General features: G+C 37.0%; 1 protein-coding gene across 1 annotated transcript in view; it reads left to right on the top strand.

Moving 5' to 3' along the window:
• Positions 1-251: 251 nt before the first annotated feature.
• Positions 252-27,925, top strand: part of acvr2ba (activin A receptor type 2Ba) — a 40,320-nt gene continuing 12,646 nt past the window's right edge. Inside the window, exons 1-2 of the mRNA XM_065258920.2 lie at positions 252-662; positions 27,458-27,665. Of these exons, the coding sequence (XP_065114992.1) occupies positions 611-662; positions 27,458-27,665 (260 nt within the window). The 5' untranslated portion in view covers positions 252-610. The remainder of the gene's footprint in view (positions 663-27,457; positions 27,666-27,925) is intronic.

The following is a 27,925-nucleotide window of genomic DNA, read 5'->3' as shown; positions in this document are numbered from 1 at the left end:
CTCTTTGTGTTTCAACATCCGGGTTTCCCTGCTGCGAAATTCCCAATTCTACTACCGCGAAGGCCGAGCTCATTAATATTCAGCAGATCCCGCTGACGTTGCCTGGCAACCTTCTGGGAGCGTCCAGTCACGTAATCAGTTTTATATTCACTGGCTAACTCGAGTCCAGCCAATCACGGTTGGAAGAACGCCGCGTTGTTTCATGAATATTCATGAGCCGAACCTTGGCCGTAGTGCGTTTCGTAAATCGGTTCTCCTGCTGGCTGCGCTTCGCTCTCTGAAGCCATTTTGGACTCTGTTCAGTTGTGTGGCAGAATCGGACCCCGTCCAGCCATTCTCACCCTGTACAGGGAAAAGCTTCACGCGTGGAGAGGGCACGAGTGCGTGCGTGCGTCAGTGGAAAGCGCTCGCGATTCGTGATACCTCACGCTGAAATCCGCGCGACGCGTTTCGTTGGGAATATTCGCTTTTCCCGATGGATTTTCCATGTGTTAAAGTTTGATTGAGCGCGATCAGTGGGGTGGACATCAGGCCCACTGTCACTCGTGTGTGTGTGTGTGTGTGTTTGTAAAGCAGCAGATCTGGAGTGTTTGTGTGTCATTAAAGGAATATGTTCGCTTCCCGCCTCACTTTTGCACTTCTTCTGGGAACTTTCTGTGCAGGTAAGCGTAAGCACATTTATCCTTATGTCCAGAGTCGCGTAAATATTTAATGAAATGCTGTAAATAGTGACAACATTTGCTTCTGAGGTTCGCGGTGATTTGCTTTAGATTTGCGCTTGAGTTACATATCATGAGGTAATATAAAATGTAAAGGGATAGTTCATCCAAAAAATGAAAATTCCCTCATCATTTACCAACTCTCATGTTGTTACACTCCTGTATAAATGTATGTTGAACACGAAGGAAGATATTTTGAGGAATGTTTGTAAGCCCCATTCAGTTCCAATGTATGGAAACGAATAGTATGGAAGTATATGGGGCTCATAAACGGCTTGTTTACAAACATTCTTTAAAATATCTTCCTTCTTGTTCATCAGAACAAATACATTTATACAAGTTTGTAACATTTTGATTTTGGGTGAACTATCCCTTTAATTCTAACGTGCACGCGCTTCACATTCATAACTCCTGTGTGATATGTGAAGGTTTTGTGTTTTACTGAAGTTCTTCTGTCACAAACAAACATGTTACTATCAGATGGGGTCAGCTTCAGATGAATTACTTTAACCTAAACCTGTTGTTGTTTATTGTGGATCAGATTCATTCATAACACTGAGTGTTAATCTGTCAAACACTCAAATCCTGAATGATCACATTTCTCACAGATTTGTGTTTTGCATGTAAATGGATTTCGTTGTGATTTCTATAAGGATGAGGTCACGTGGTTCCTGTATTAAATAACAAAAATGCATAGGCTGTAATTTCTTTTTCTTTCGATGATATATTGTTGAGATGAATGCAGTTTATATACTATACATATGCAGTATTTGACGATTGCTTGGTTGTGTTGTAAGGGCATGGGGGGGTCTATAGTATATACTGGCTTTACATTAAATGACGTCATTTTACACTCTTCATAAATCATCTGTGTGTGAGATAGATGTCACATCTATTTCAGATATTATATCTTCAGTAATGTGTTAGATATTATATAAATATATATTATACTTTATATTGTGCACATGTTGCCCTGAAGACAGATTAAAGTTTCTGTTTTGTGCACACAAAAGCTCAAGAAGTTTAGGATGCTTTATGATACACGTTTTAAAAATCAAGTATTTCATAAGAAAACGTTGCAGATGGGCATTTAAACATCACATTACACTTGTGTTTGTTTTTTTAATGTTTCTTCTTGTCTTAAGATGTCAGAAGTTAAAGTGTGTAATGAAGGTTGACTTTATATCTGTCAGATTTAAATGCTTTTTAAAGATGATTACAGTTTGAACAGCAGCTTTTTATTGTAATCGTAAAAGTTTCATTGCTCATCTGCTGTGATCTGTTTGAAATCTGGTCATTTCATACTCATAATGAAACGTCATTTTAAAAATAATGTGGTAAAAAAACGAAATAATGTAGCTGTTTTACTGTTTTTATAGAAAGTGAAATATAGATGAATCTCTTGGACACTTTAAAGTGCAAAAAGTAACGTGAAAAACGAGCAGAAATGAGTTAAAACAAATAAAGCCTTTGTTAGTGCCTTGAAGATTTTTTCCTTTTTTTAATTATAATTAAGGCCATTTCTAGGGCTGCATAATGATAAATCAAAACTAATCATTGCAGAATAAAAGGTTTTGTTTAAATAATTTAGACAGTTAAACAAACAACTTTTGTGGAACAAATATAACTTCCGGTAAACTTTCACTAAGAATCAATAACAGAGTCCTTTTAAGAGTAGGCTAGTTTATTTCTGAACTAAATAAACAACATGTAGATGACCATAAGTCAAATCATACCTAAACTACACTGAGCTAACGTTACTGTGTAAAACGTGTACTATACAATCATAACTACAGATCGGTGGCCAAACCTTCCGTCAAATAATGTGATCCATTATCGCCATCTCCTCTCGTCTTTAGGAAACCAAAACATTAGTTATTTTCACAGAGATATTTGTTCCAGAGTTCAGTTTAGCTGGTAGTCAGATCATTAACCAAACCAGAAGTTAAGTTCTGTCCAGAGGACTCCAGACGTGTAACCGTGACAACGTACATGCGACCAATGAAACCGTATATATATATATATATATAAATGTTTATGTAAATACACACACATGCATGCATAATTAAGAAAATGTAAGTATTAATTTTTTATATAACGGATATACCTTATGATGCTTCGCACGTGCCGCATTACTACCTTGGGTCTGCATTATTTTCTAATAATTCAACGGCCTGTCTGCAATTATTCCTTGCATATAAAAATATACACTTGTAAATATTTATTACAAATATACATGCATATGTGTGTATTTATATAAATAAATAATGATTATACACAATACCCACGCATATGAAAAAATCAAAAACTTTTTTTCTGCAATTGATTAGTTGCGATTAATTGTTATGCAGCCCTACACATTATTACCTGCAGGTTTTGAGCATTTTAATATAAAGAATTTAAGCACCATTATACATTATGTTTGACCTTGTTGTACTAAATTTAATTTATGCTAAATTTAATTTCTGTTTAAAAACTTAAAACAAATTTTGAAGATTGTCTTTTTTGGGTAAAGTTTGATCTTGATGTGTTGTTGGTGGATTGTTAAATGCTTTTGCAGGGTTGTGAGAGACTTTATCTTTGGTCATTGTTTGTGTGTGTTGTGTAATGGTCTTTGCATTGAACATTCCAGCATTCCACAGGCTGAGACAAAGGTGCTTTAAAGGCCGGTGTGGCATTTAAACACAAAACAAATTGCTCTTGATTTTGTCTCTATAGATCCGAATCACATCTGGACTGAAGAACCAAACGTCCCCACACATCGGCCATGGTGTTGTTTGTGTGTTTGTTTGTGTGATCCATGTGTGTTTCTTGTGAATGGTCAGGAATGTTCTTTTGCTGACAACTAGATGTTTTGTGTGTGGTTTTGTGTGTGTGTGTTTTGTTGGGTTTGTTCACAGTATCTGCCCCGTGAAGGGGGGCGAGGGTAAATTCCTCTATGGGTTAAAACACACACCATATAGTCCAGCGTCGTTCACAGCCGCGATCCTGTGGACTTGTGTTTGTTTCTCTTATCTGACCCATTCAGTTGAGGTTATGGATCTGTGAATGTTGATCAGGTGTTCAATAAGAGAATGATTTATACAGAAGTGTGTGGTGCTGAGATGAGAGCCGCTGATCTGAATGTTTACATGTTATGTTATGGATGCAGGCTGCGGTGTATGGGTGGGGGGCTGGGCGAGAGAGAGAGAGAGAGAGTGTGTGTGTGTGTGTGTGTGTGTGTGTGTATGAGGGGCACTGTGGGAAATGGGGGATGGGTCGCCTCAAGCAAAAGCTGAGATTTAAAGAGACAGTACAGGTCTTTTCTACCGACATTTGCTACATAAGAGATCATATAAAGGTCTGTCCCATAGACTTGCATTGAATGAGGGCCTGAGCCACATCTAGAGACCAGGTTTTAGGCTTTGAGGCGTCAATCATCCAGAGCATGTAGTGCAATCTGTATTAGGGATGTAACGATAAATTGCGTGTCCCATTAAAAATGCCTGTCTAAAATCGATTCTGCATCGCAAGGCTGCGATTCTGTGTTTCATGCGCAGCTTGTGTGTGTACTACGGCATTTGATCAGTAAGAAATCCTTATCAATCTAAAATCATTATGAGTCGGAGTCGTTTATAACATGCATTTACAAAAGCAACACTCGTTTAATAAAATCATTCAAAATATTCTTTATTATCATGAAAATACCTGAAACAATCTGAAGAACACCAATATAAATATCCTTCTAGACATTTCCTGGAATAGTGTCCGTAATGCTGCTACTTCTGTGGCACAATTGGAGTTTCTGCATGAGAGCGCCCTCTGGCTTTGGGATGTGGCGGCATTTCACCGTAATTCATTCAAATTCATTCATTTAGAAAACACGCATTTGCACGATAAATCGTTACAGCCCTAATATGTATAGCATCATCATTCCAAAAACATTTAGATATCTTAAAGGTTGTATTAAGATGTGTTTTGGTTGATCGGATCACAAGTGGACAAGAGAGACACATTAACAGTTACACCTGGTATTTAAATACATCTCTGTTGTCCAGTTTTGACCGCTTTTGTCCTGATTACTTTGAGAAGATTTTCTGTGGGCGAGTCCATTGCTTTCGTTTAAACGTGAGCAGTAGTATGACGTGTTTAAATTGACATGAACTAATATTATGTCAGAGTTCGCTGTTGTATGTAAACATGCTGCACAGTGTTTTGTGCATTTTTATAAAAGAGCTTTCTCTGATAGTTCAGTGCAGTTGATGAAATAAGATCACGCAAATTTCATACGCTCGCAAAATGAGCTAATGAAAGATGCAGAGAGCTGTGTCAATTTTATTAATGAAAGCCTGAAGATAGACCGTTACACTGTGTGTTCGCGCTAGAAGTCAGAAACGATGTAAAACATTGTGCTCGGTACATCACATTAGATCATTGGTTGGAGAGTAGGCAGTGTTTTGTTGCTGCACGAAACACATTTGATCACATGTGCATTTACAACACAAAAGCAATCCGGTCAAATGTGTTTTCGACTACCTCTGAATAGGCATGGGCCGGAACAAGTTTCTGGCGGTATGATAACCTTTAGCAAAAATACCACGGTTTCACAGTGTTGCGGTATTGCTATTGCAACACTAAAATGTGTTATTTTCAAATAAAATAAAGCCTTAATATGCTTTAAAAATATATATTTTCGTAATTTATATTAAATGTAAACATCAAATCAATCAAATGATATATTGATTTAATGAATTTTGTATAAACACAGCTTATACGTTGTAGACGGTATCACAAAACATTTTAGTTGTTTTGAAACCTTGACTGTTTAAAACCTTCATGGTTACCGACCTTTGCCTACCTCTGAATGTGGTGGAACGTGGACGAGCTTAAAATTTATTAACATTTTAGTGTCGTTCACTTGTGAGCCGATCGACGAAAACGCATCTTAATACCGTGTAATAAGTGTAAACAGCCCTGACAAACACCCATATATATCCAACAAAATCTTACGGAAATTCGTATGTATTTAAAAAAAGGGGCTAATTTATATTAATTCATATGAAATTACGTACACTTCATACAAATTCATACAATGCGTATAATTTCCATGAGACCAGGCTGGTATATCTCTAACATTATGAAGGTGATGTTCAAAACGTTTAAGAAAATATATATTTTATTTAGTTTAAAAAATCTTTTATTTTTTACTATTTGATTATTTAAAGGTGATAGTCCTTTAAAAGTATTGGTTTAAGAAGAAAACGTGTTTTATTTTAGGATGGGTATGTCCTTATAACATACTGAATGTATATCTGAGATCAGATCAGAGACCTGTGATATGAGGTTGACAAATATTTGTTTGAATTTTAATGTTTTATTTTCAAATAGTTTAAAGTGAAGCCCTAAACAATCAGGTCTAATTTGCAGCTTTAAGCTAGATGTTCAGTCCTGAATCCAGAAATGTGACAGTCGTTCGTTTTGGGAATGAAATTTCCCAAAACAATCGTTTTGTCATGACCTGAATGCACATCACAATTATTATTCCAAACTTGTATAAATTTCCCATCTGGGATATTTAGAAACTTGTAGGCAGTGTGATGTTGAAGATTCATTTGATTTGTGATCTTGCAGTTTGTAATTTCTGTGGAAAGCTTGCTGTGATATATTTTAACAAATCGTATTGACGTAGTGGGTGATGCAGTGAAAAAGTTTCGTCTAGCCGTGAACCTTGTGGAGTCATAAAATCTCCATCTTGTGTTTGTCGTGTATCAGTTCTTTGCAGAAGAACTTGTAATGTTATCCAAACACAAGATGTTGTTGTGGGATTTGCTCAGATTGACCGCAATTGACTTTTTGTCTGGATGTGAAGAATCCTCATGAATGAGCCGTTCTCTCCTCGTTCCTTCAGATCTGCTGTAACTTAATAAGCGATGAACAAACCGGTTGTGTTCAGACTAGATATCTTAAAGCACAACAGAACATTATATTGGGCTGTTTTACTCAAACTGTAAATCTATATAAGCAATAACAAACAGAAGTGAGAGATGTATTGTTTACATTGTTTTCACTAGGGTTGGATGATATTGAAGAAAAATGCGCTAGTCAATAACTTTTTATATTAAATTTATGTTATATTAAAAATGTGTAACCAACATACATAATTTACACTGTCTTTTGGAAAAGAAAGCATCACTCTCTTTTTCTCACTGTAAACCGAATCGACCTAAAACTTTAACTATACCAAACTTTTTGAAGTGTTAAAGTCATCATTGCGATATAAACATTTGTGATACTTCCAGTAGTTTTGATATATCTTGCAGCCCAGATTACAGTGATTTAGTTAGATGTCCTTTTATTTTCTTCGTGATTCAGCTTTTATTGTGTATGAGTAATTTAGAAATGTTTGGCAACAGAAACCATCTTTCTAAAAATAGCTAAACATTTTCAGGATTTGGCTGAATAAGTGATGTGACAAACATGAGGGATTTAACGTTTTGCCATTTTTAGCTAAATAGTTTATATTGCTGAACATTTTCTGCGTGAGGTGTTGTCTTCATGAAGGTTCTAGTGTCTGATGATCTGCATCAATGTAAATCTGTTTTATCATCCAGCTGTTTGTAAATCCATTTGTTTTTATCGACTGTCATCACCACGCAAGGAGGATCATTTATGACTTTAACCCTCAGTGTGTATCAGGCTTTAATATCTGATGGGTTTGTTTAAATAATGAAGTAATAATAAAGTTGCAAATATTACAAATTAGGCAGTGATTTACGAATCATTATGAATCATTGAATATCTTTGTTCTACCTTATAAAATATCTTTCAGCTTGTGTGTAGCTGTTAATAAACGGCACTAATATTTCGACAGCGCTTCTAAACTTTGCTTTTCAAGGTCTTTGAAGGATTTCTGTTTTGTTTATTTATTTCTCATAGTTAAGTGTCTTAGGATAAAAAGCAAAGGTGCTGCATGTAAGGTTGTGTTTATTTTTATATTGTGTGAAATTTATTTGCATTTATATGCAAGGTGAATAAAATGCAAGTTATTCTTTAAAGCTGTGTGAAACACAATTCAAGAAGGTTTCATACAAATAAATGTAGCATTTATATAGATGACACAAAGTGAGTGTTGTTTAGTTCAAAAGCTAGTTTGTGAATGTGTTATAAAATCATCTTCCTCATCCTCTTAAGGACGTTAAATTGTTTCCTTTGAAGGATTCACAGGCCATGGTTGTGTCATATACGCTTATACTCGAAACATACTTTAATGTTATTAACTACTTGCTGCTGAAGTTTTGTTAATGTTATTATGTGAAATGCGGGGCAGTGTTTAAAGGGAGACTGTAAGTGTAGTCGTGTGCTCTTTTCTGTTCTGTATGTGGTTTGTTTACTCTTACAGATAACTCTTATCTCCACCCGGGCCGCACGGGCAGACTGTTGTAAGCAAGCAGTGATTTTCGCAGGCTTTATCTCTTGCATGGGCCTCATTGTGGATCATACAGTATTTGGCGTCCTCATGAACATGAGATGGGTTTCAATTTGCTGAAGCGTTTCATGAAATGATTGGTCATGAGTGTTTACAGGTCGACGGGCAGTGTTGTTGAGAAGTTGATTGGATCACTGAAGCCCAGGCCCACATTAAGTCAACAATGCAATGCATTTCAACATGTTTAAATGTGTGTGTGTGTGTGTGTGTGTGTGTGTGTGTCTGCATGTGCGCGCGTGTCTGTGTCTGTCTGCGCTTGTGTATGTGCCTGCGTGTGTGTGACTGCATGTTTGTTTGTGTGTGTGTGTGTTGTTGGTCTGGGGTCCTGTCTGGATTGAGTCTGTCCCCTGCAGTGGCCCCCTAAGTTGTCTGTTCTCTGATATGTCCGGGCACACTCGTGTGTTTGTTGTGCTCCGGTGTCATGCTGGGAACGTGCTGGGCTGAACCGATACTGACAACATCTTCCTCCACTGATATTTATGTTGTTATGAAAAGGTGCGTTATATACATATAAGTTGTGTTATATTGTAATTGTAGTGAAAGAACTACAACAACTACATCATTTCCTCAATTGTTATAAGAAAACACAGTTAACTCTTATGATGCATACTAGGGCTGTCACTTTTTAGTCGATATTCGAATATGCATTCGAACATGACTTGAAATATCCATATTCGAACTATAAATAAACTAGGGATGCACCGAAATGAAAATTCTTGGCCGAAACCGAAAACCGAAAATGAGGAAACCAAGGCCGAAAAACCGAAACCGAAACACCGAAATAAATTATTATGCCAATTATTAGTACAAATGCATTTATGGCTATCACTGTGTACTACCTTTACTAGGGGTGTGTGACAGATCACAGAACTCACGGTTCAGATCACATGATTACAGTTTTTGAGGCACGGATCGGATTATTTTTCAGATCAGCAAAAAGGGGGTGGGGAAAATCTATTAACAAATAAAGAAATTACAAACATTTCTAAAAAAGAACAAAGCTGCACATTATTAAGGGCTAACATTAGCATTAGGTACAGAAATCGAATTAAATGAGTCATAACACTGTCTTTAATGTATAAATTAAATATATTATTATTTTTAGAGCTATTTGTCTCTTTGTTAGACTTAAGTAATTGAAGTGTCTCTTTAAATAAGCAGAGACTGGTTTATGACTGTAATCTATACATACACTTAAGACATAAACAAATGTTTTTATTAGAAAAATAATACTTTGGAGATAATTTTGTTTATATGTGCCCTGTCAATAACAGAAAGATTTTACGTTCGCTTGTTTGCGTCTCACTAGTGTGTGCACTATTGAGGGCACTGTTAAACGCGCGCGCGCGCACACAGAGAACGAAGGCGAATCCCAAACAGCGCAGCATAAAAACGTTACGTTGTTTTTCATTGCTTTATTCTGCACATGTATGTTAATGGACTATACAGTATGAGACACATTTGCGCGACTCTCTCTAAAGTTTACACATCAAGACTTCTGATCTTTGAAGGGTGTACTCACTGTGATGATCACGTCTGGACCAGACACAACCGCATGTGCCTCTGTGCGTACTTTAGCGCCTTTTTGCGGTTAACCCCATTGCAATCCTGCTATATTTTGCAAAAACGCCTAAAAAAAACATACCCAAAGTAAATTGCATACTGTTCTTGAAGTATTTGGAGTATATGCATGATTTTGATGTCTTTTGAAAGGTAAGACTCTGAAGTTTGTTCCTATACAGTCAGATTCACTTTAAGTCTTACTGTTATAAAGTAATAGAATTTTAAACACACTGAAAGAGGGGAAAAAAATATTCCGCCTACTTTTTTTTTGTAAACAGTTGCCTGCAGATGACTAATAATGGGGAGCTTTTAGCTGGAAAACACATTCAGATCATAGCATGAAGCCTTACAAAGCTTTACCAAGCAAATTTGATTACAATATCTTAGAAAATGTGTCTTTTTCACATGTTTATCCAAGTTTATGTCTAGGCGGCCTTTTATAAAGGGCACTTGGAGACACCAAATGGCCCTTTGTAACCATTGACATAAAATGCTGTTTTTCTTGAATGCTTCAATGTACAATCATATTTTTGGGCTCTAATGAAAGGTTACACTTAGAGCTACTCTATTTCATGTCCAAATTTACTGTCAATAATTGCTGACACATAGTAAATGAAGCATAAACACTTTATAGTGTTGAAAAAACTAAATTCTTGAAACTATACTTGTAAAAATAAAGATACAAAACAAGTTCTATAGTAATAAAATACTTTTAATATTAGAAAAAACACAATCTAAATATATCAATGTATATAAAAAACTATTTAGAAATTTTACAATAATATTACAGGTTATTGGCAACATGCCACTCGTTATTACACTCACGGCTTTTCAAAAAGCACAAAGGCACATCACATGAAGAACATTTTACAGTTGTCTTTGCATGGCAGTGCCTGCACCCTAGACGACCTGTGGTGCTGTCTCCACTAATATGCCAAGGCTTGTGATGTGCTCTGTGTGAAGTGGGCGATGGAGCGGGCATGTCAGCAGCCGCTACCAGCAACTCACTAGTGTCTCACTAAATGCCTTCTGGTGCATTGGCACCTCCCCTTTACCTTTAGGTATATGCTTGTAAATCAGGACGGCATTCACAATGGCAATGTCTAAGAAATGATAAAAAAGGCCTTTACCACTTCTGGGTTTTGTGGATCACTTTATAATAGCTGATTAGGGCATTGGAAAGGTCCACACCACCCAAGCACCTGTATCGACAGATAAGACAACATTGAGGCACATATTTTTTTCATTTATAATCTATATTCTACTATTTTACTTGCATATGCTACTATTTTACTTGCATAAAGTAACGCAGAATCACACACAGACACACACGCAAATACGGGCACAAATACCTGTGCATGGGCGCATACAAACACACTCGTGCATGAGATCACAAAACACGCACAATATATCACAACACGCAGCAAAACATAGCTCTATTTTACTTGCATAAAGTAACGCAAAAGCACACACAGACACACACGCAAATACGGGCACAAATACCTGTGCATGGGCGCATACAAACACACTCGTGCATGAGATCACAAAACACGCACCCAAACAAAGCTCTATTTTACTTGCATAAAGTAACGCAAAAGCACACACAGACACACACGCAAATACGGGCACAAATACCTGTGCATGAGCGCAAACAAACACACTCGTGCATGAGATCCCCAAACACGCACCCAAACACAAACCTCAGTACCAACAGTAAAATATGTTTTATAATACAATAAAACACTTACTTGTCGAGAGTGAAGTCTCCCCCATCCAAAATATCTCTTCCTGCTACCGAGTCGACGGCGGAAACGCTCTCTTCGTCTGAAACGTCTTCCTCCAACAAATCACTTTCACGCCTGGTACACTGCTCGACAACTTCTTCAAGTGAAAAGTTTCTTTTACTTGCTCTTTTCGACATTGTAAAACTTTTTAGACGCTCAATGCTTTCCTAGCACAGCATTAGCAGCATTAGCGCACGGCCCCGAGTCACCACTGGGATTTACGCACAGCGCGCAACCCAACGAATGATTGTTTGTGCACGGCCAATCGGGTTACAGGTTGAATCTTTCTAGTCAAGCGGCATGTCATTCTTTTCAGAATCTTATTGGCTATCAGATACGCCTGTCATTTGCAAACTCTGACGCGACAGGATCGATCTATTGTCAATCAAATAGAGGACGGTCCCATCCTCGCTCAAGGGCGTTCCTTGTGTATTTCTCCCTGTTGTCACCTATGAGAAGCACCTATTCGCTCAAGTGAGGTGTCAATCAAAAGGGCAGAGTTCAGCGGCCATTTTGACATCAACACATCTGCAATGTTTACAAGTGAAGAGACGCTACACGACGGAATGCGTCGGAGATTTGGTGGCTTTGTTGGCTATTTATAAATGATACTACTATGTTCCTTGGATGTTTATTGACTTATAAATGTGCTGTGGACTAAATATTTCACTGAATTGGATTTACTGGACCCTTCAGAGTGTAACTACACCGTTTTTGTTGGAATTTTATGGATCTTTGGACTACAAGAAGGCGTCATAGGTCAGTTTTTTCATTTTCATACACATTTTGTAGCTGGTTTTTTGGTTGTTGGTTGTTTGACAAACACTCTGATTGCACTGACTGTGTTGACTGGATCTTAATATGGTTTACATCGTTCGAATCACAAGAATCTCAGCTTTTTAATGATATATGATATGTTTAGGTTTGTCTTTTTTAAGTTGTTGTATTTCCCAATGTTATCAACCAAAACACATGCAGTGTGCCGCCGGCGGTACAGCGGATTCGGATCAGGTTAAATACATCAACGCCGCATACATGTTGCTTCACACAAGCACGTGCAGGGCGCGGTTTCTGTTTGCGTCATCACAACATTTCGGCCGTATTGTTTCGGTGATAAAAGTATTTCGGCCGAAAGCCGAAAATGCTCTTTTGGGCTATTTTCGGCCGAAAATTTTCGGTGGCCGAATATTCGGTGCATCCCTAAAATAAACCATCCAGTTTTAAAAATGCCATATTTAGCGCATTTTTTACAGTAACACCTCGTAATAGGAAGGAGGCTGAGAGTAAGACCGACGGCAACTGTGCACAAGAGAGGGAATCAAATTGAAACCTAATGTGCATGTCAAGATAGAATTATAGTTTGTATAGTTTTACATATTATTGTTTATAATGTTAAATATTATAGCAGAATAAAAAGCTTGTGTTAAAACGTTCGCATTATGAAATTAGCATGGATGAAGATAATTGCATCCTGTTTACAACGCAATGTAAACTTTATATTAAACAACAACAGAATTTGTCTTGTAAACGGATTTTAAATGATCATGTGCTGACTGTCGCGCATCACATAGACGACAGAGTTAGGTGAGCTCTGCGTAACTCAGCGGTAAGTTTTAAAAGTTTAAAAACGGTCAAGCAAACAGCACGCACAGAGATAATGGACTTGTCAATGACGACTCACAAACGCGCGAGATAGTATTTGTATGTGTGCTTGTTGTCAATGAGATTTCTTCTCACAAACAGGCTCAAGCGCGGGATATGTGTGCTTGTCAATGAAGGGCATTATATCCGCGGAATTCAGCTGAGTTTTCCGCCGAAATCTGCAGGCGCGTATTTTCGTTTGGGCTTGGCTATATGCCTTACTCCTGCTGTTGTTTAAGTTGTCACCTGTTTTGAGTCGTTGTTATTCATAAGTTGATAACCTGCTGTTTAAAACATTAAGTAAAAAAAAGTAATGCAGACAGCCCCGTTTATGACTGTCACTGTTAATAAATTGAATCTCCATTACGTTTTTTTTTTTTTTAATGCGCGCGGGGGCACCTAGATATTCTAATATATTCAGATACATTGCATGATATTCGATATCCGTTCGGATTTGATTTTTCTCAAAAGTGACAGCCCTAATGCATACATGTCTGTCCATCAGTTCAAGTCCATTATGAGTCCGATCTGTTGCTGGTTTCCACCTGACAGAGCAGATCTGTAAACAGACGTCTGGCTGTATTATTCTTGGATGGTTGAGATGGAGATGGGGCAGATGGAGGTTTTTTGTGGTTAATCCTGATTCCCAGGATCCTCTCGTGACCTCTCCGTCTCCATCTTGACATCCAGCTGTCGGCAGACTTCAGCGGCCGTCATCGGTCCACACGCTTCTGCTGTGAAGATGTAGAAATATTTCACTGAGTATCCTCAGCGCATGCTAACGCATGATGGGAATTATGATGAATACAAGCTGTAAACGCATGTTTTTCTTGACTTCATTCATGAAATTCATTTAAAGTTATTCATTGTAATTCAACTAATATCACGTAAAGGTTAAGAATATAAAATAAGTTGAGTTGCAGAAGTGTCGTATATGTATTTATTTCTGTTTTCTTTTGAATGTTTAGTCATTTGTTTGTTTCATTCAAGGTTTAAACGGAATAATTGGTTTTCAGTGAAGTTTGCAGTCATTGATGTGTGAGAAAAGGCTGGGAAGACGTGAGACGTTCTGTGATGTGGGGTCGAGGGTGGCGGAGGTCAAGCTTTTGTCATGGTAAACCCAGTCGTGACCACCTGCCACGGGTTCATGGGAAACTTTTTCCGAGAGTGCTGCCATTTTTTTTAGCGTGACAATCGATTGTTTTGTTTTCATGCCATTGTTAGTCAGGGTTTGGTTGTTGAGCTTTGATGAAGTTGTAAACAGCTGAAGCACAGATCTTCAAAGGGAAATAAATGAAAGTTACAGAAATATTTACGCACAAGCATCATAATTAAACTTCAAAAACAAAAAGTAGACATCATACTCTTTCTTTACATGTTACTGTGGGATTCATCAGTGTTATTTCAAAGATAAAAACATCATGATGTTGTTTCATGTCATGTGATGTTTGGGCCGTGAATTGTGATTTGATTTAAGTTTTTTTTTTTTTAATCTTAGTGATGTGCTTGAAAAAACATGCATCTAAACCAAAGCTTTAACTAACAGTTGGTGAATATCAGAGAGTTTTAATACTAGTATTAGGGATGTACCAATACAAAATTTCTGTGCCGATACCGATATTCGGTTACTTAGTGTCATCTCTACCGATAAATTAGATTTTTACTGCAATTCATGATCACCATCTCTTTTCAAACAGTCGGTCGATTTCCGATAATGGGAAATATGCTTTTATCTGCCGATAACGATTATAGGTCGATATATTGGTGCATCCCTATAAATGTTTCTCTTATATGAAGTAATGATGTTCTGTCGGCTGATGTTTGCTAGACACGTATATTTGTGCGTATTGAGCTCTATATGTGCCATGAAAATACATCAAACTCGGTTCTGACCTACTTACAAACTCTTCTCACACACACCGACTCGAAATCCCTCTGTCTGGGTTGAAATAAGGTCTTGAAACCTGAACACGTTTGAGTAGAAAGGAGGTGATTTTTCAGTCTGTGGCCTTATTACTGACTGACCCCTGACCTGCTTTTCACTTGCAAACTGTCTTTGTATTTTATTTCAGTCAGACTTTATTGTTGTTATTCTTGGCTGTGGTTATGCGGTTAAGTTGTGGTTTGCATTCCATGCCAGCGGCTATAAATAGATTTTTGTAGGGGAACCTGAAAGCGTGGAGATCTGGGTGAGGAAAAACCCTTTCTGTTGTCCAAATGGACGCCTGCCAAACGGCGGGTGAGTGTTTCTGGAGGTGATGGAGTAAAGAGGTTTTGTTCTTGTGTGAATGAGAAGATCGTTTGTGTTGTCATCTTTCAGAAGATCTCACTGCACATTCACATCTCTTCATTAGAAATCTTCTCACGGAAATAAAGACTAATTTAATTATATTACAAACCTAATCAGCTTTTAATTGTTTTGTTTCACAGCAGAGATTTAGTTTGAACTCAAATCTGTCCTTTTTGAGTAATGGTGTTAAAAATGAAACGCCTTCTTAATGTAATAGTTTCAGTAACACATGATCATGGTATTATTTTCTGTCTTTGCTTTGACTGTATTATGATACAACCACAGACGTAAAAATGTTCATTGAATGTTAACAATATCTTGTGTTTTGTGTAATGATGTTGATGATGGTGGCATATGGCATCTCTTAAGATATTTGTATGGATTTTGTATTATTATGCAAAACACTTGACATCATCATTGGTCTTTTAGATCATTATAGAAAGTCAAGCAGACGTCTTTACACATGTAAATAGGGATGTGTGAGATCATATGCGTTTTGTAATGCAAAGGAAACGCCTCCTTTATTATACAGACCTCAGATGTTCGTCTTCAGTCTGATTCAGTGAATGCAGGTCCTTGGACGATCATGTAGAAATATAACTCATTGATGATGGAAAGACTTTGTGTGGATTCATAAAGCTATAGATGTTACGAAAGACACATGCCATATGTATTGATATAAATTATTTCATTAATTCACAAAACGAGAAATTCCCACTCGCCCTTTTAGATATAAAGATAAATGAAAGCATCAAGACCTTGATCTACCTCGACTCATTTCCACAAAGTGCATATGTGATGTTCGTTTTTTGAATAGATACATTAAACTTTATTTCTCAAAGACTCATACCAGGCTGAACCCAGAGACCGAAGACTTTGAACAAATTGCATTGAAACCTTTAGAGTCCTGACCATCACGTAACATAAGGTTTAAACATGCTGATAGGGTTACAAAGGACCTGAAAGTTTCCAAGTAAAATTTCCAGAAACTTACCATGAGAACTTAATCTGGGGAATTTCAAATTGGAAAGTTTATGGGACTTTAAAGGAATTTATAATCATAATAATAATAATTTGCTGGATGATGCGACGGCAGCCATATTGCATCAAAACGCCCACCACACACCAGCTTATTTTGTGTGGACGCATGTGACGGAGGAATGTGCAGGGTAGAAATTTAACTGAAATTGCATTAAATCTTGTTGTTTTAACAAAATCATGCAGCAAGATTTTTTTTTAAAACTACATTTAAGTTTCTTGTTATAGGCAACTCCCCAGTTTATTCCCATTATATTCCTGTTAATTCCCATGGAAAGTTTCCAGCCTTGATTTTGAAACCCTTCATGCAGATGGAGACACACTTGTATTCTTAAAGCTTTAGATGCATTGTAGCGTCTCGGTGGGCGGACCTGCTGAAGAGCCCGTCAATGAAATAACAGCTGAGAAAAATACGTCTTTCTTCGCGGCTGGCAGACAGGAACGACCACAGACGTTATAGATGAATAACTGCAGTGATCGGTCACACGCATACACTTCTCTTACTGATGGTGAGAGATCCACGGAGTAAAAAGTAATTAACAAAATGTACAATGACCTTTTCCTTTTTTTAATGTCTGTTGAATATTGCGAGGGAAAAAATCCTCCTTGACCTGATTGTGCCTCCGTCACGCTGAGATCTTCCTGGACGTCCACTGCAGGTCTCATGAGGACCAGGATTTAGAAGCAGTGAAATGTCAGAGTTATAAAACAGACCAAAGTCTTTGTTCTCCTAATAAAGATCCCAAGATGCCCTGCATGTCTGTTCCACATCACATTAAATGCTCTGCTTTAAATCCTGACTTTAGGCTAGGTTTATATAATAATGATACTGGAAAAAAAAAAGAATTTTTTTGCTTTGCTTTTTTGACAAATTTCACATGACAGCATTGTCAAAATGAACCACAGTTAAGAGGGGGGGAGTCACACTAGACTTTTCGTTTCATTGACTTTCATTCATATGCATGCGAATGCAGTAGGCCGAAAACGCCGAAAATATTCAAAATTGATATTTGATACTAAGTATTGGGTAGTTTATTGATTATTTGTGAAAATTTTGGTGGTGATATAAAAGTAATCAACATTGTGAAAGCATGCGTTTTAAAGTAGTGTTTTACTTTAAAGTAGGGATGATCCATTGATCAGTCGTAGATCGGTCGAGCATGGCATTAAATGACTCGATCGGTACTTGCTAAATTTGCCGATCTCATGAACGGATCTTTCTATTTACTTTTGTCATCATCAGGCTCCTGATTGTGGGCACAATTTGAGACTATTTTTACGCAGTGCAAGCATTTTTCCAACCTGTTGCTCATGTGAGACCTGCATATTTTTATTTCTCTCTCTTTACAGAGATCTGTTTCTTATGAGGACGCACTCCTGTCCTAACATGCAGCGCGACACATCTTCACATCCCCATCAAACAGCATATACAACATGTATATCTATGGCAGACATTGCATCTTCATGCTGAAAGTTTATTATTTGCATGCGTTTTAATGTTTTGACACTTTAAACGTCCATTTTACTTTCAGCTGCTCTTGTCCACGTATGCATGCATACAAACCAAAGATTTCTCTCCCGTCTTAAAGCTACAGTAACCTAATTCATTTGTCAATAATATTAGGAGAGAAAATCACACACACATTACTTTATAAGAATCAGTGTTTGTTTAATACACTAAAGTTTGTGCAGTGTTTTATTTTTAGTACTTTTAACAGACAAAGGCTGTTAGCTTGAAGAATCAATTTCGGGCATTGGTATCGGCCGATCATGGTAATTTAACATGGTATTTAAAATATTTGTATTGTCATCTAAAGATTAAGGGTTTTGGGAAATAGTTATCCGGTGTTATTACACAGTGCTCTAAAATGTTTGATTCTGATAGGCCAGTTGCAAAATGTCAAGGTATGTTATTCCAAGATAACAATAACACACGGTAACCCGGATGCTGCAAATCATTTTGACAGGTACACTTTAATATTACACAAAAAAAATAAATGTCTTTTTAAAGTCGCCATGAAACGGAAGTAGCGATTGTCTAATTTTGTTTGTGGTGACGTATATGCAATTAAAACAGCTTCTGAAATAAAGAAATTGCATTTTTGGTGTAAAATTGTGAGGGCACATGAATTAAAAAAATAATAATTGAAGCTCATAGATTTAAAAAAATTACAAAATATCCCCCCCCAATTTGTTTTTCATTTCAATTTCATTGCGACTTAAATAACATTTATGATATTATATATACAAATGATTAAACCAAATAGTGTGTTTGTGACATTTATACGTCTGGTCTTATCTTAAAACCAAAAGTAAATAGGTTTTCCTCACAGAAGGTCTGCGTTCATTAAAAATGAGCAATTGATGCTTATGTGGACATAAACTCACTTTATTTACTCTTAGAGAAGTATTGAGGTGAGTCTCATGTGTCAAAACAATAAGATAGATGTGTTTAATCTGTAAACGGGTTAAGAAGTTTTATCTTCTCTCACTGTTTGACCCTTAATCTTCTTCAGTCGCTAATTGGGATATTTTTGTTTCGTGGTCTGCAGAATTATTGCTAAACTGTCAGACATTTAATTCAGAGATGCAGAAAACCTCTGTAGTTCTGAAGAGTCTGTCAGGAACCACAGCGAGGGTCTTCAGATCTCCACTGGGATTCATCCTGACTGAGAGAAAACCTTTAGCTGAAAACAGAGCTGTCTTCACCATGTCATTTGTGTTTAATCTACAAGAAGTTGTGTCTGTTTAAACGCTTGATTTAATGTTATAATGTTTGTGATAAACATCTCGCTCACAGTTGTTGGTTTGTAGATGATCATGAAAAGTTGAGTCTTGTCTCTGTCTATTCAGCACTTGCCTGTAGTTGATTTATTCAGAAATGATGTTTTTAAGAAGTCATGTTGGGTACCTGCGTGGCACAAATCCATCAGGACAGAGTGCTTCAGAAGCGAACCTGCCGAGAGGTGAGCGGCTCGCTGTGTCTCATGAATAGGAACAGAAAGCAGTGAACTCTTTCTCTCGAGATGATTGGCTGCTGCCGTCTGCTCTCTATTACCCACAATTCTCAGGATGGTCTTTTATAGAGAAAACAGTAAGTGTGATTGAGAGGTTGTGTCATGGGCTGCAGTTAGTGAATCTGTCGAAAATCTGCTCGCCTGACTCGCATTTTAATAGACAGCTGCCTTTTAAGTGAACAAACAGGTTTTTTAATATATTTGCCAGATTTTGTGTCAGATGTGTTGCCGTAAAATTCTGTCTTTGTAGGCAGCTCATTTATTTTCTCTTCTCTAAAGAATATTAAAATGCATTCAAGCTTGTTAATTAATATATCACATCTAGTTTTATACATCATTTATTTGTAAAATATACAGCTGTACACACTAGCTGGGAATAAAGTCATATCACAACATTGGTGATTAAAGTTTTAATTGACACTTTTCACTTCAATGCATGTTCCAGGTAGGGCTGGGCGGTATCTGTACATTTCATTATTGTGAAATAAAATGTCAGACGTACCAGATTTTTCTATTGGGTGTATTTCTGTGCATTTAACTCTAACACTAACTTTAACTTGCCCATAAAGGGTTTCCTGCAGAAATTTTGTTACCGCAGGTAGGTAGTGTTTTTTTTCCGAGGGGCGTGGCAATCAAAGGGGCAGGGCATACCCGTCATGAGGAAAATTATTTTTTTTTCTTTTAAACACTTAAATAAAACTTAATTTTGAAGAAACTATGACAGAAAATGAACACATACTAGATTATTAATGAGTTAAATGTTTTTAACAGATACCTCTAATGGGAATAGCTGCGTGATGAAGTGAAACTAAAGGGTTAATAAACACAAACTAAAGCAGATGTTGTAGAACGTCTGGCAAACGATGATTGATGGCGCAAAAATTATAAAGACTTATTATTTCCCACTATAGCGCTCAACAATTATATCTAATCAACAGGCACGTGAAACCTAGCTAGTAGGTTTAACAACTAAATCACCAACTAACTTACTTTAAATTTGCAAGAACTAATACAATAACAATCTTAAATAAACCACTTACAGTTCTCACGGACATGTGTTTTATCAACTGGCTATCCTCCAGACATTACAGACCACGTCTTTATCTAATTTCGGCTGTGTGGCGCGCATGCACGCTCGCGGTGTGAAGAGCATCCGCGCTATTCTCTGAGATGTTTTATCAACTGGCTAGTTATTCTCCAGATGGTGACGGTCCGGACCACGTCTTTCTCATTTCGGCCGTGCGGTGCGCGTGCCCACTGGCGATGTGTATATTTTTATGGAAGACCTAGTTAAGGCGGAAGGGTTTCCTAGCTTAGGCGGGCCGCCCGAACTGCAATGTGCTGCTGGAAACCCTGACATATTTTTAAGCTTTTGAGCATTTAGTTAAAATCTATAGTGAGTGGCAAATTTCTGAAAATTTTTATATTCCAAAAACAATTTAAACTTAAAACATATACCGTGAAATATACAGTTACTGTGAAATAAAATGACTTGTTCCGTGAAATAGATTTTTGGTCAGACCAACCACCCCTAGTTTCAGGTCATCAGTACACTTAAATCCAGTTTATCTTCACAATCTTTAAAGTTGTTGTCTGTAAATGAAACCAAATGAAATGAAATGTGTGAACCTGGCATGTGAATATTGAACATTCACCAGAGTAATGTATAGTACAGTAAACAACCGTAAATATGAAACTTGTATAATTTTTCTGTTCACATTTTTCTTAAATAATGTAGACGTCTAGTTTCTAAATGCAGTCAAAAGCACTTACATGAGGTTACTTAAGAGTTGTTAATGATTGATTTATCGTGGCTTGTAGTCTTTCACATTTCTTCAGACGGGCTGCACAGAAGCTGTATTTGTTCCCGATGTTAGGAGCTCTGTTGTTTTGTGGTTTTCTGTGTCTGGTTTTAATTACAATCAGAGGTCTCGGCAGGAATGTAGAGGTGGTATTTGAGGGTTTTGTGTGCGGTTTGGTGGTTTGTGCGCACACACAGCAGTAGTGTATTTGACAGATCAGATTAAATGAGATCCAGACTTTTACATGAGAGACTCTTTTAGTTTGCAGCCATGCTAGATGATTCGTTTGATCTCGTCTGAGATCTCTTTACTTTAAAGACATTGCTGAAAATGTGCTTTTAGTTTAAAGTAAAACACAGCGAATCATTTTCTGCCTGCATGACTCCGACTATTAAATAAATGTTTTCGGCCCACAGTTGAATCTGTTTCTTCTGGTTGTTTTCAGACTACACTAGTCCTATACAAACCTCATCAGTTACTAACTAATGAGGGAACAATTAATGTTGTACTTTATATTGACAAATGCCTTTTTGAACATGACCCTTCAAAAAATGTCCATGTCCTCAATTTAATTATATTGCTTTTACATTTATTCAGTCAGCAGATGATTTTATCCAAAGTGACTTACAAATGTGAGAGGAATCAATGTTTTGTCTTTAAAGTCAATAGTAAGAATACACAAAGCCATGTTCACAGTGGACATAATGTTGAGGCTTGGGACAAGATCAGCATAAAGTAGATTTTGAATATGTTGTTAATAACAATAAAAATGATAAGTCTAGTGATGAATATGAAACAGATTTTGTCTTGAGGTGTTTCATAAAGGTTGTGAGGATCTCAGCACGTTTTCACTTTGTTTTAGTTGTACTTTATCACTGTGCGGTTTTTAATGTGGTAGGTATATCCGTGTTTTTTATTAGTTTCGAAAAATGTGTTGTTGTATTTGGGTTTGAAGGTAAGGTGCTAAACATCTTGATGATGAAGCTAGAAGTATATTTACTTTTTTACATTTACCCCAGCATACTTGCACAGCCTCGCAATGCATTCTTCATTTGACTCGAATGTGTACATAGGCAGTGGACACATGCAGTACCTCTTTTGGCCTAAAGGTTGGGCTGTCAAACGATTAATCGCGATTAATCAAATTCAAAATAATAGTTTGTGTTTGTATAATATGTGTGTGTTCTCTGTGTAATTTTTATGTTTAATGTATGTATTAAAGAAAGATTTGCATGTGTATTTATATATTTATTTATATTTTTATATATTTTATATTGTATATACATTAAAAAAAGGAAAATATAAATAAAATTTTTCTTAAATCTATACATATGTGTGTGCATTTATATGTACATAATAATTACACACAGAACACACACATACAAACACTAGGGCTGTGCAAAAATATCGATACAATTAACTATCGTGATACATTTTTCCACAATAGTGTATCGATATTTAAATCGCTACTATCAATATTTTTTAAACCCATCAAATCCCTCTTTGTGCATCAAACGACCTCCTCCGCCGCTGCTGTAGTTGTCGCTGTCCAGTTGTCTGTCATATACGGCCATTCGGGCAATGTCTCAGAAGTTAGTGGGAGTGAGAAAATGGCAGAAAATTTAAAAAACACCTCCAGCTTTTAAAGTCGACGTGTGGAAGCACTTTGGCTTAGAAAAAGTTTTTTTTTTTTTAAGTTAGCTCTATTTTTTTGCATTTTTGATATGAAAAAAGAAAAGTATTTCAATATACCGCAACATGCAATTTATCGTATCGTGAAACATTGTACCATGGGGCATGTATCGTGATATATTGTATCGTGAGGCCCTTGCCAATACCCAGCCCTAACAAACATAAAGTTTTATTTTGTATGTGATTAATCACAATTAATCGTTTGACAGCATTACCTACAGGGGTTCGTAAGGAGCAGTTAAGCATATCTAAAGGGGTGGCACCACAAATTAAAACTCATGTATACATCTTTTGTCATATAAATGAGGATAATTCCTGATCTCTTTGTTGCACAATCTCTCATATATGTCCTTCACTGTCAATTTACTGTAGGTTGCACATGTACCGGTCAGTTTTGTTGATGCAGTTTTTGTATTGACTAGCCCCCAAGGCACAGTTGCAACCTTGTGAATAAACTATTTACTGCAAGAAAATTAAATGGGAAGTGATCTATAACCAGGCCTTAAAACTCTGGCGAATGATCTACATTTTGAAATTAATAATCAAGCATTACCATTATATGCTAGTCATCCCATCTAGCAAACCACTGACAACATCTTAGCATCATAGATTCTTTTCAATATTTTACATGTAACAACTTTGACTTAATCTGCTTTTTAAAGATGCAGAAGGTACATTTTTGCATTTATGCATTTGGCAGACGCTTTTTTTTTTCAAAGTGACTTACTGTGCATTACAAAGAATAGGCCATATTTTATATCAGTATGTGTGTTCACTGGTTTTGAACCCATGATGTTTGTGCTGTTAATGCGATGCTGTACCACTGAGCTATAGAGGAGCACAGGTGGGAGAGTTGATATACATGTGGAGTTATTTGTGTACTTCTGTCTGGTTTCTGCCGTAGGGTTTGGCCCTTCTGTCCACAGCGGGCACACAACAGTGAATCCGAGCCAGCTGATGTCCGTAAAATCTGATTTAAAAGAAAGCGTTACAGTAAAATTATATTGCCTGTATAATGTCGATTCACTAATGCGTCTCGCAGGGTTTCCGTCCTGAAGTCATGTTTTAGTACATACTTTTTTGTGTATGTGACATCTGCTATTACCATTAGCTGTAATGTTCCCATGACAGTCTGTGAGTTCAGTCTATGAATGCTGATGAAGGTCTGTAGCGATGCATTCATAGGACGGACACATAAATGCCACGCTGATCTCAATTTTAGTAAATTCTGTCATGCCGTTGGTGTGTATCTGTGATGTCTTAAGTGTGTGTATGTGTGTGTGTGTGTTTATGTATGTGTGTAAGCGCTTGACTGAAAAGGTCTTTGTCTATGAGGATGAGGAAAAGCTCTACTCCCACATTCGCCGTTGCCTGGCAACCGCAATGCACAGATTGTGGAGAACATCTGTCGTGGCCACTGATGCCAAATTGGTGTTGTATAGTAAACAGTACTCGCGCTCACCGGATCCGGCCCAGCTCCCGCCCCGCTGTTCCTTTGTGCTGATCTGAGATCAGTTTCTCAGCTCCCCGTGATGAATGAAAAACTGTTCTGTTATCAGTGTGAGGTTCTTGTTTCATGACCCTGACTCAGCCTTTACTGAATCGTCTCTCAAGGTTACTGTGTCTTTGTTAGATGCTACTACTTCACCTCAAACATCTCTACTGATGTCTTTTTTTCCCACTCATTATTTTATATCTCGCTAAACCTGCAGGAGGTGAAAATCTGAGAACACAAGACTGAACTCAACTGGAGTAAATAGGGATGCAACGATATACACTAATAATACCAGCACAACCGATATTATGCACAGCTCTTTCATGTACAATCTGAAATCACTGTTAGTTTGAATCATTTATAACATGAATTTAAAAAAAGGAACACTCGTCAAACATAATCATTATACCTGAAAAGGTTTGAAGAACAGCTTACGCCTTTTCCTGGAGCTGTGTGTGTAAATGGTTCTTTTTTGCGGCGCATATTGAGTTTCTGCACGAGAGCGCCCTCTGGCTTTTGGATGTAGTGGCATTGAGAAGTGTAGAAGGTATTATCGGACGCAAGTGTGGTGACACGATTAGGGATCGGCCGATATGGATTTTTCAGTGCCAATGCAGATTTTTGCTTCATCAGCCTTAGCCGATGACCGATACAGGCTGCCGATTTTCTTGAGCCGATATTTGAAGCCGATACTGCTTTTGCTCATTCAATATACATCATAAAAATGACACAATGACTATGCCAAATTTTACAAGTCTCAATTTTAAAAAAGTAACATTTCTAAAAACTATATTTAACAAATAGTAAAAACAGGTGAGAGTGCTATGGAACCATTTTTTGATGTTGTCTCATGGAAAAGTTGGTTGTTTTTAGTCACATGATCTGAAATCGGTTGCGGCTTCCAGCACTCTGTCTGTAAATAATGGCAGAAAAAATTTGCAAACACGGCAGCCACGTATCGGCCGATGCCGATACACATAAAACTCGCAAATATCTGCCCGATATATCGGCCTGCCGATATATTGGTCTATCAGTAGACACGGTACATGTCTGGTCCGAACTTTTCTTCCGGTTTCAGTTTTTTTAATAGTCGGACTAGTTGCTAAACTGAACTCTAGAAAAAATACCTTGTCAAAAATAACAAATGTTTTGGTTTCCTAGGTATTCTACGTGTTATTTTGCTTGTTATATAAATAAACTACGTTTAAAGTACTTTGTTGTTATTTTTTCTTAGCAGGGTTTACCGGAAGTTACGTATTGACCACGATAGCTGCTTGTTTATGTTGTTACTGCTGAAACCGTTTATAGCAAGCAGCATTGGCCATTTAGCAATTGCCTTTTTCTTGGCCATTTTCGTGTAGGTGTGATTTGCAGATTCAGATTTTATTTTTAAGAACTATAATTGGCAGCATATAGGATACAAACAAAAATCCATTTTTCTTAAAAAAATGTAAAAAATCTTTTTCATCATAAAATAAATGAAGAAATATTTCACTTTCACCCTAACTGCATTAAATGACATGATCTTCTTTCATTTGAACAGATCTCAATCACTGACATTATGTTAGATGTTCAAATATTAGTTGGACAGCTGTGGTAAGAAGCATAGTTACTAGTTAGTATGACATTATTGAAATAAACAGTGAGATTTAGAGCAGCGTGAATAATGAATGAAGTTTATCTGATTGTTCAGTATCAGCTGATACAGTAGAGTTCAAAGGTCACTGTAATCTCATGTGATCTCATCCTTGAGCTTTGCTTTTTGATCAAACTTGCATCGCTCGGGCTGCGTGATGAAATCTCAACCGTTACTGTAGGTCATTCCTTTAAATAAATAAATCTGCCAATATTTTTCATTCATAATATTGATCCTAAATCTGAGCCTCATGCAGATACTTTTACTGAGCCTCATACAGATGCTTTTAAATCCGTCTGTGCATCGAGACGTCTATGTTCTGCACAAGAGAAGAGTCTGTTGTTTTATAAAGAGTCATCTGTCTTACTGCTGTTCTGTACGCTCGTCTGCTTTATTGAAAGATCTCATTGTGTATCTTCTGCATTTGTGGATGTTAAAGTTCTCTCTCTGTGTTTGTATTAGTAGTCATTGAACACTGGATGAAGTGTTGTTTTGATAGACTGATCTCCCAGGCTCTTTGTTTACAGTAGCACATGTTCAGATGTAGTTCATGTCTGCTGGATGAGGAACACTGAACCATCTAAAACACATCTAGAAGCTGATAGGGTTGCAAATGGGCAGAAAGTTTTCAGTAAATGTTCATGGGAACTTAATCTGTGGAATTTAGGAATATTTTAAATTGGAAACTTTTTGGGAATTTATGGGAATTTATAAACTTTATCATACACAAACATAAAATAAACAGTTTGTTTGGTCATAAGCTGACATGCATGCAAGATAATACAAATTTTAAATATGACATGTAGTGAGGTAGTGTGAATTGTTGCAAAGGATTTTTATTTTAAATATTGTTCTTTGTTTTAATAAATCTGTTATTTTTATTTTAACTTTTTATTAATGCGATCATCAAGCCGGGATTTAATTCCTCTGAGAAATCAATTGTGCTGTGTGCATGTGAATGTGCAGGGTAGAAATAGCATGAAATCTTGTTGTTTTAAACAACATGATGCTGCAAGATTTTTTAACTAAATGTAATTTTCCTGTTATAGGCAACTTTGCTTTTTTTAAATTCTTAGTTAATTTCCATGGAAAGTTTTCAGCCATTAAAATTTCTGGAATTTTGCTTTCCTAAATGCTGATAATATTGTCATCATGTTCTCCATGAGATGAGTTCAAACATCTAATGTTAAAACATTTAATGGCCTGCTTTTCGTTTTGATTCAGTAATAAAACTTTTTTGAAATTTTGGAAGCTCTGAATGTCATCTCCTGATGTAGTGTCTCTTATAAAGTGATGTCCTCTTGTGTCCTTGCAGGACCCAGCCATGGTGAGGTGGAGACCAGTGAATGTTTGTACTTCAACGTCAACTGGGAGATTGAGAAGACGAATCGCAGCGGTGTGGAGCGATGTGAGGATGAGAAAGACAAACGCTCTCACTGTTACGCATCATGGAGGAATAACTCGGGAAGTATTGAGCTGGTGAGGAAGGGCTGCTGGCTCGATGACTTTAACTGTTATGACAGGTCAGTCACCTCATTCATTATCAAACATTATTATTACAACATCTCCATCATTCCATTACTACAAATCTTCCCCTAATGAGCCTATGCAGAATCACTAGTTGTGAGTATTAGAAGGACTGTAGATTAGTATTTGAATGCAGACACATTTATCCTAAGCAATTTACAAAAATAAGGAAAATGGTAAAGTGATGAATCCTATGGAGGCAATATTATGAAGAAGTGCAACGCAAAGCTAGAAAGTTTCAAAAATTGCTAACCCA

Source organism: Paramisgurnus dabryanus, chromosome 22, assembly GCF_030506205.2.
Source record: "Paramisgurnus dabryanus chromosome 22, PD_genome_1.1, whole genome shotgun sequence".
In the NCBI taxonomy this organism is placed as follows: domain Eukaryota; kingdom Metazoa; phylum Chordata; class Actinopteri; order Cypriniformes; family Cobitidae; genus Paramisgurnus; species Paramisgurnus dabryanus.
This window is presented reverse-complemented; position numbering and strand designations above follow the sequence as displayed.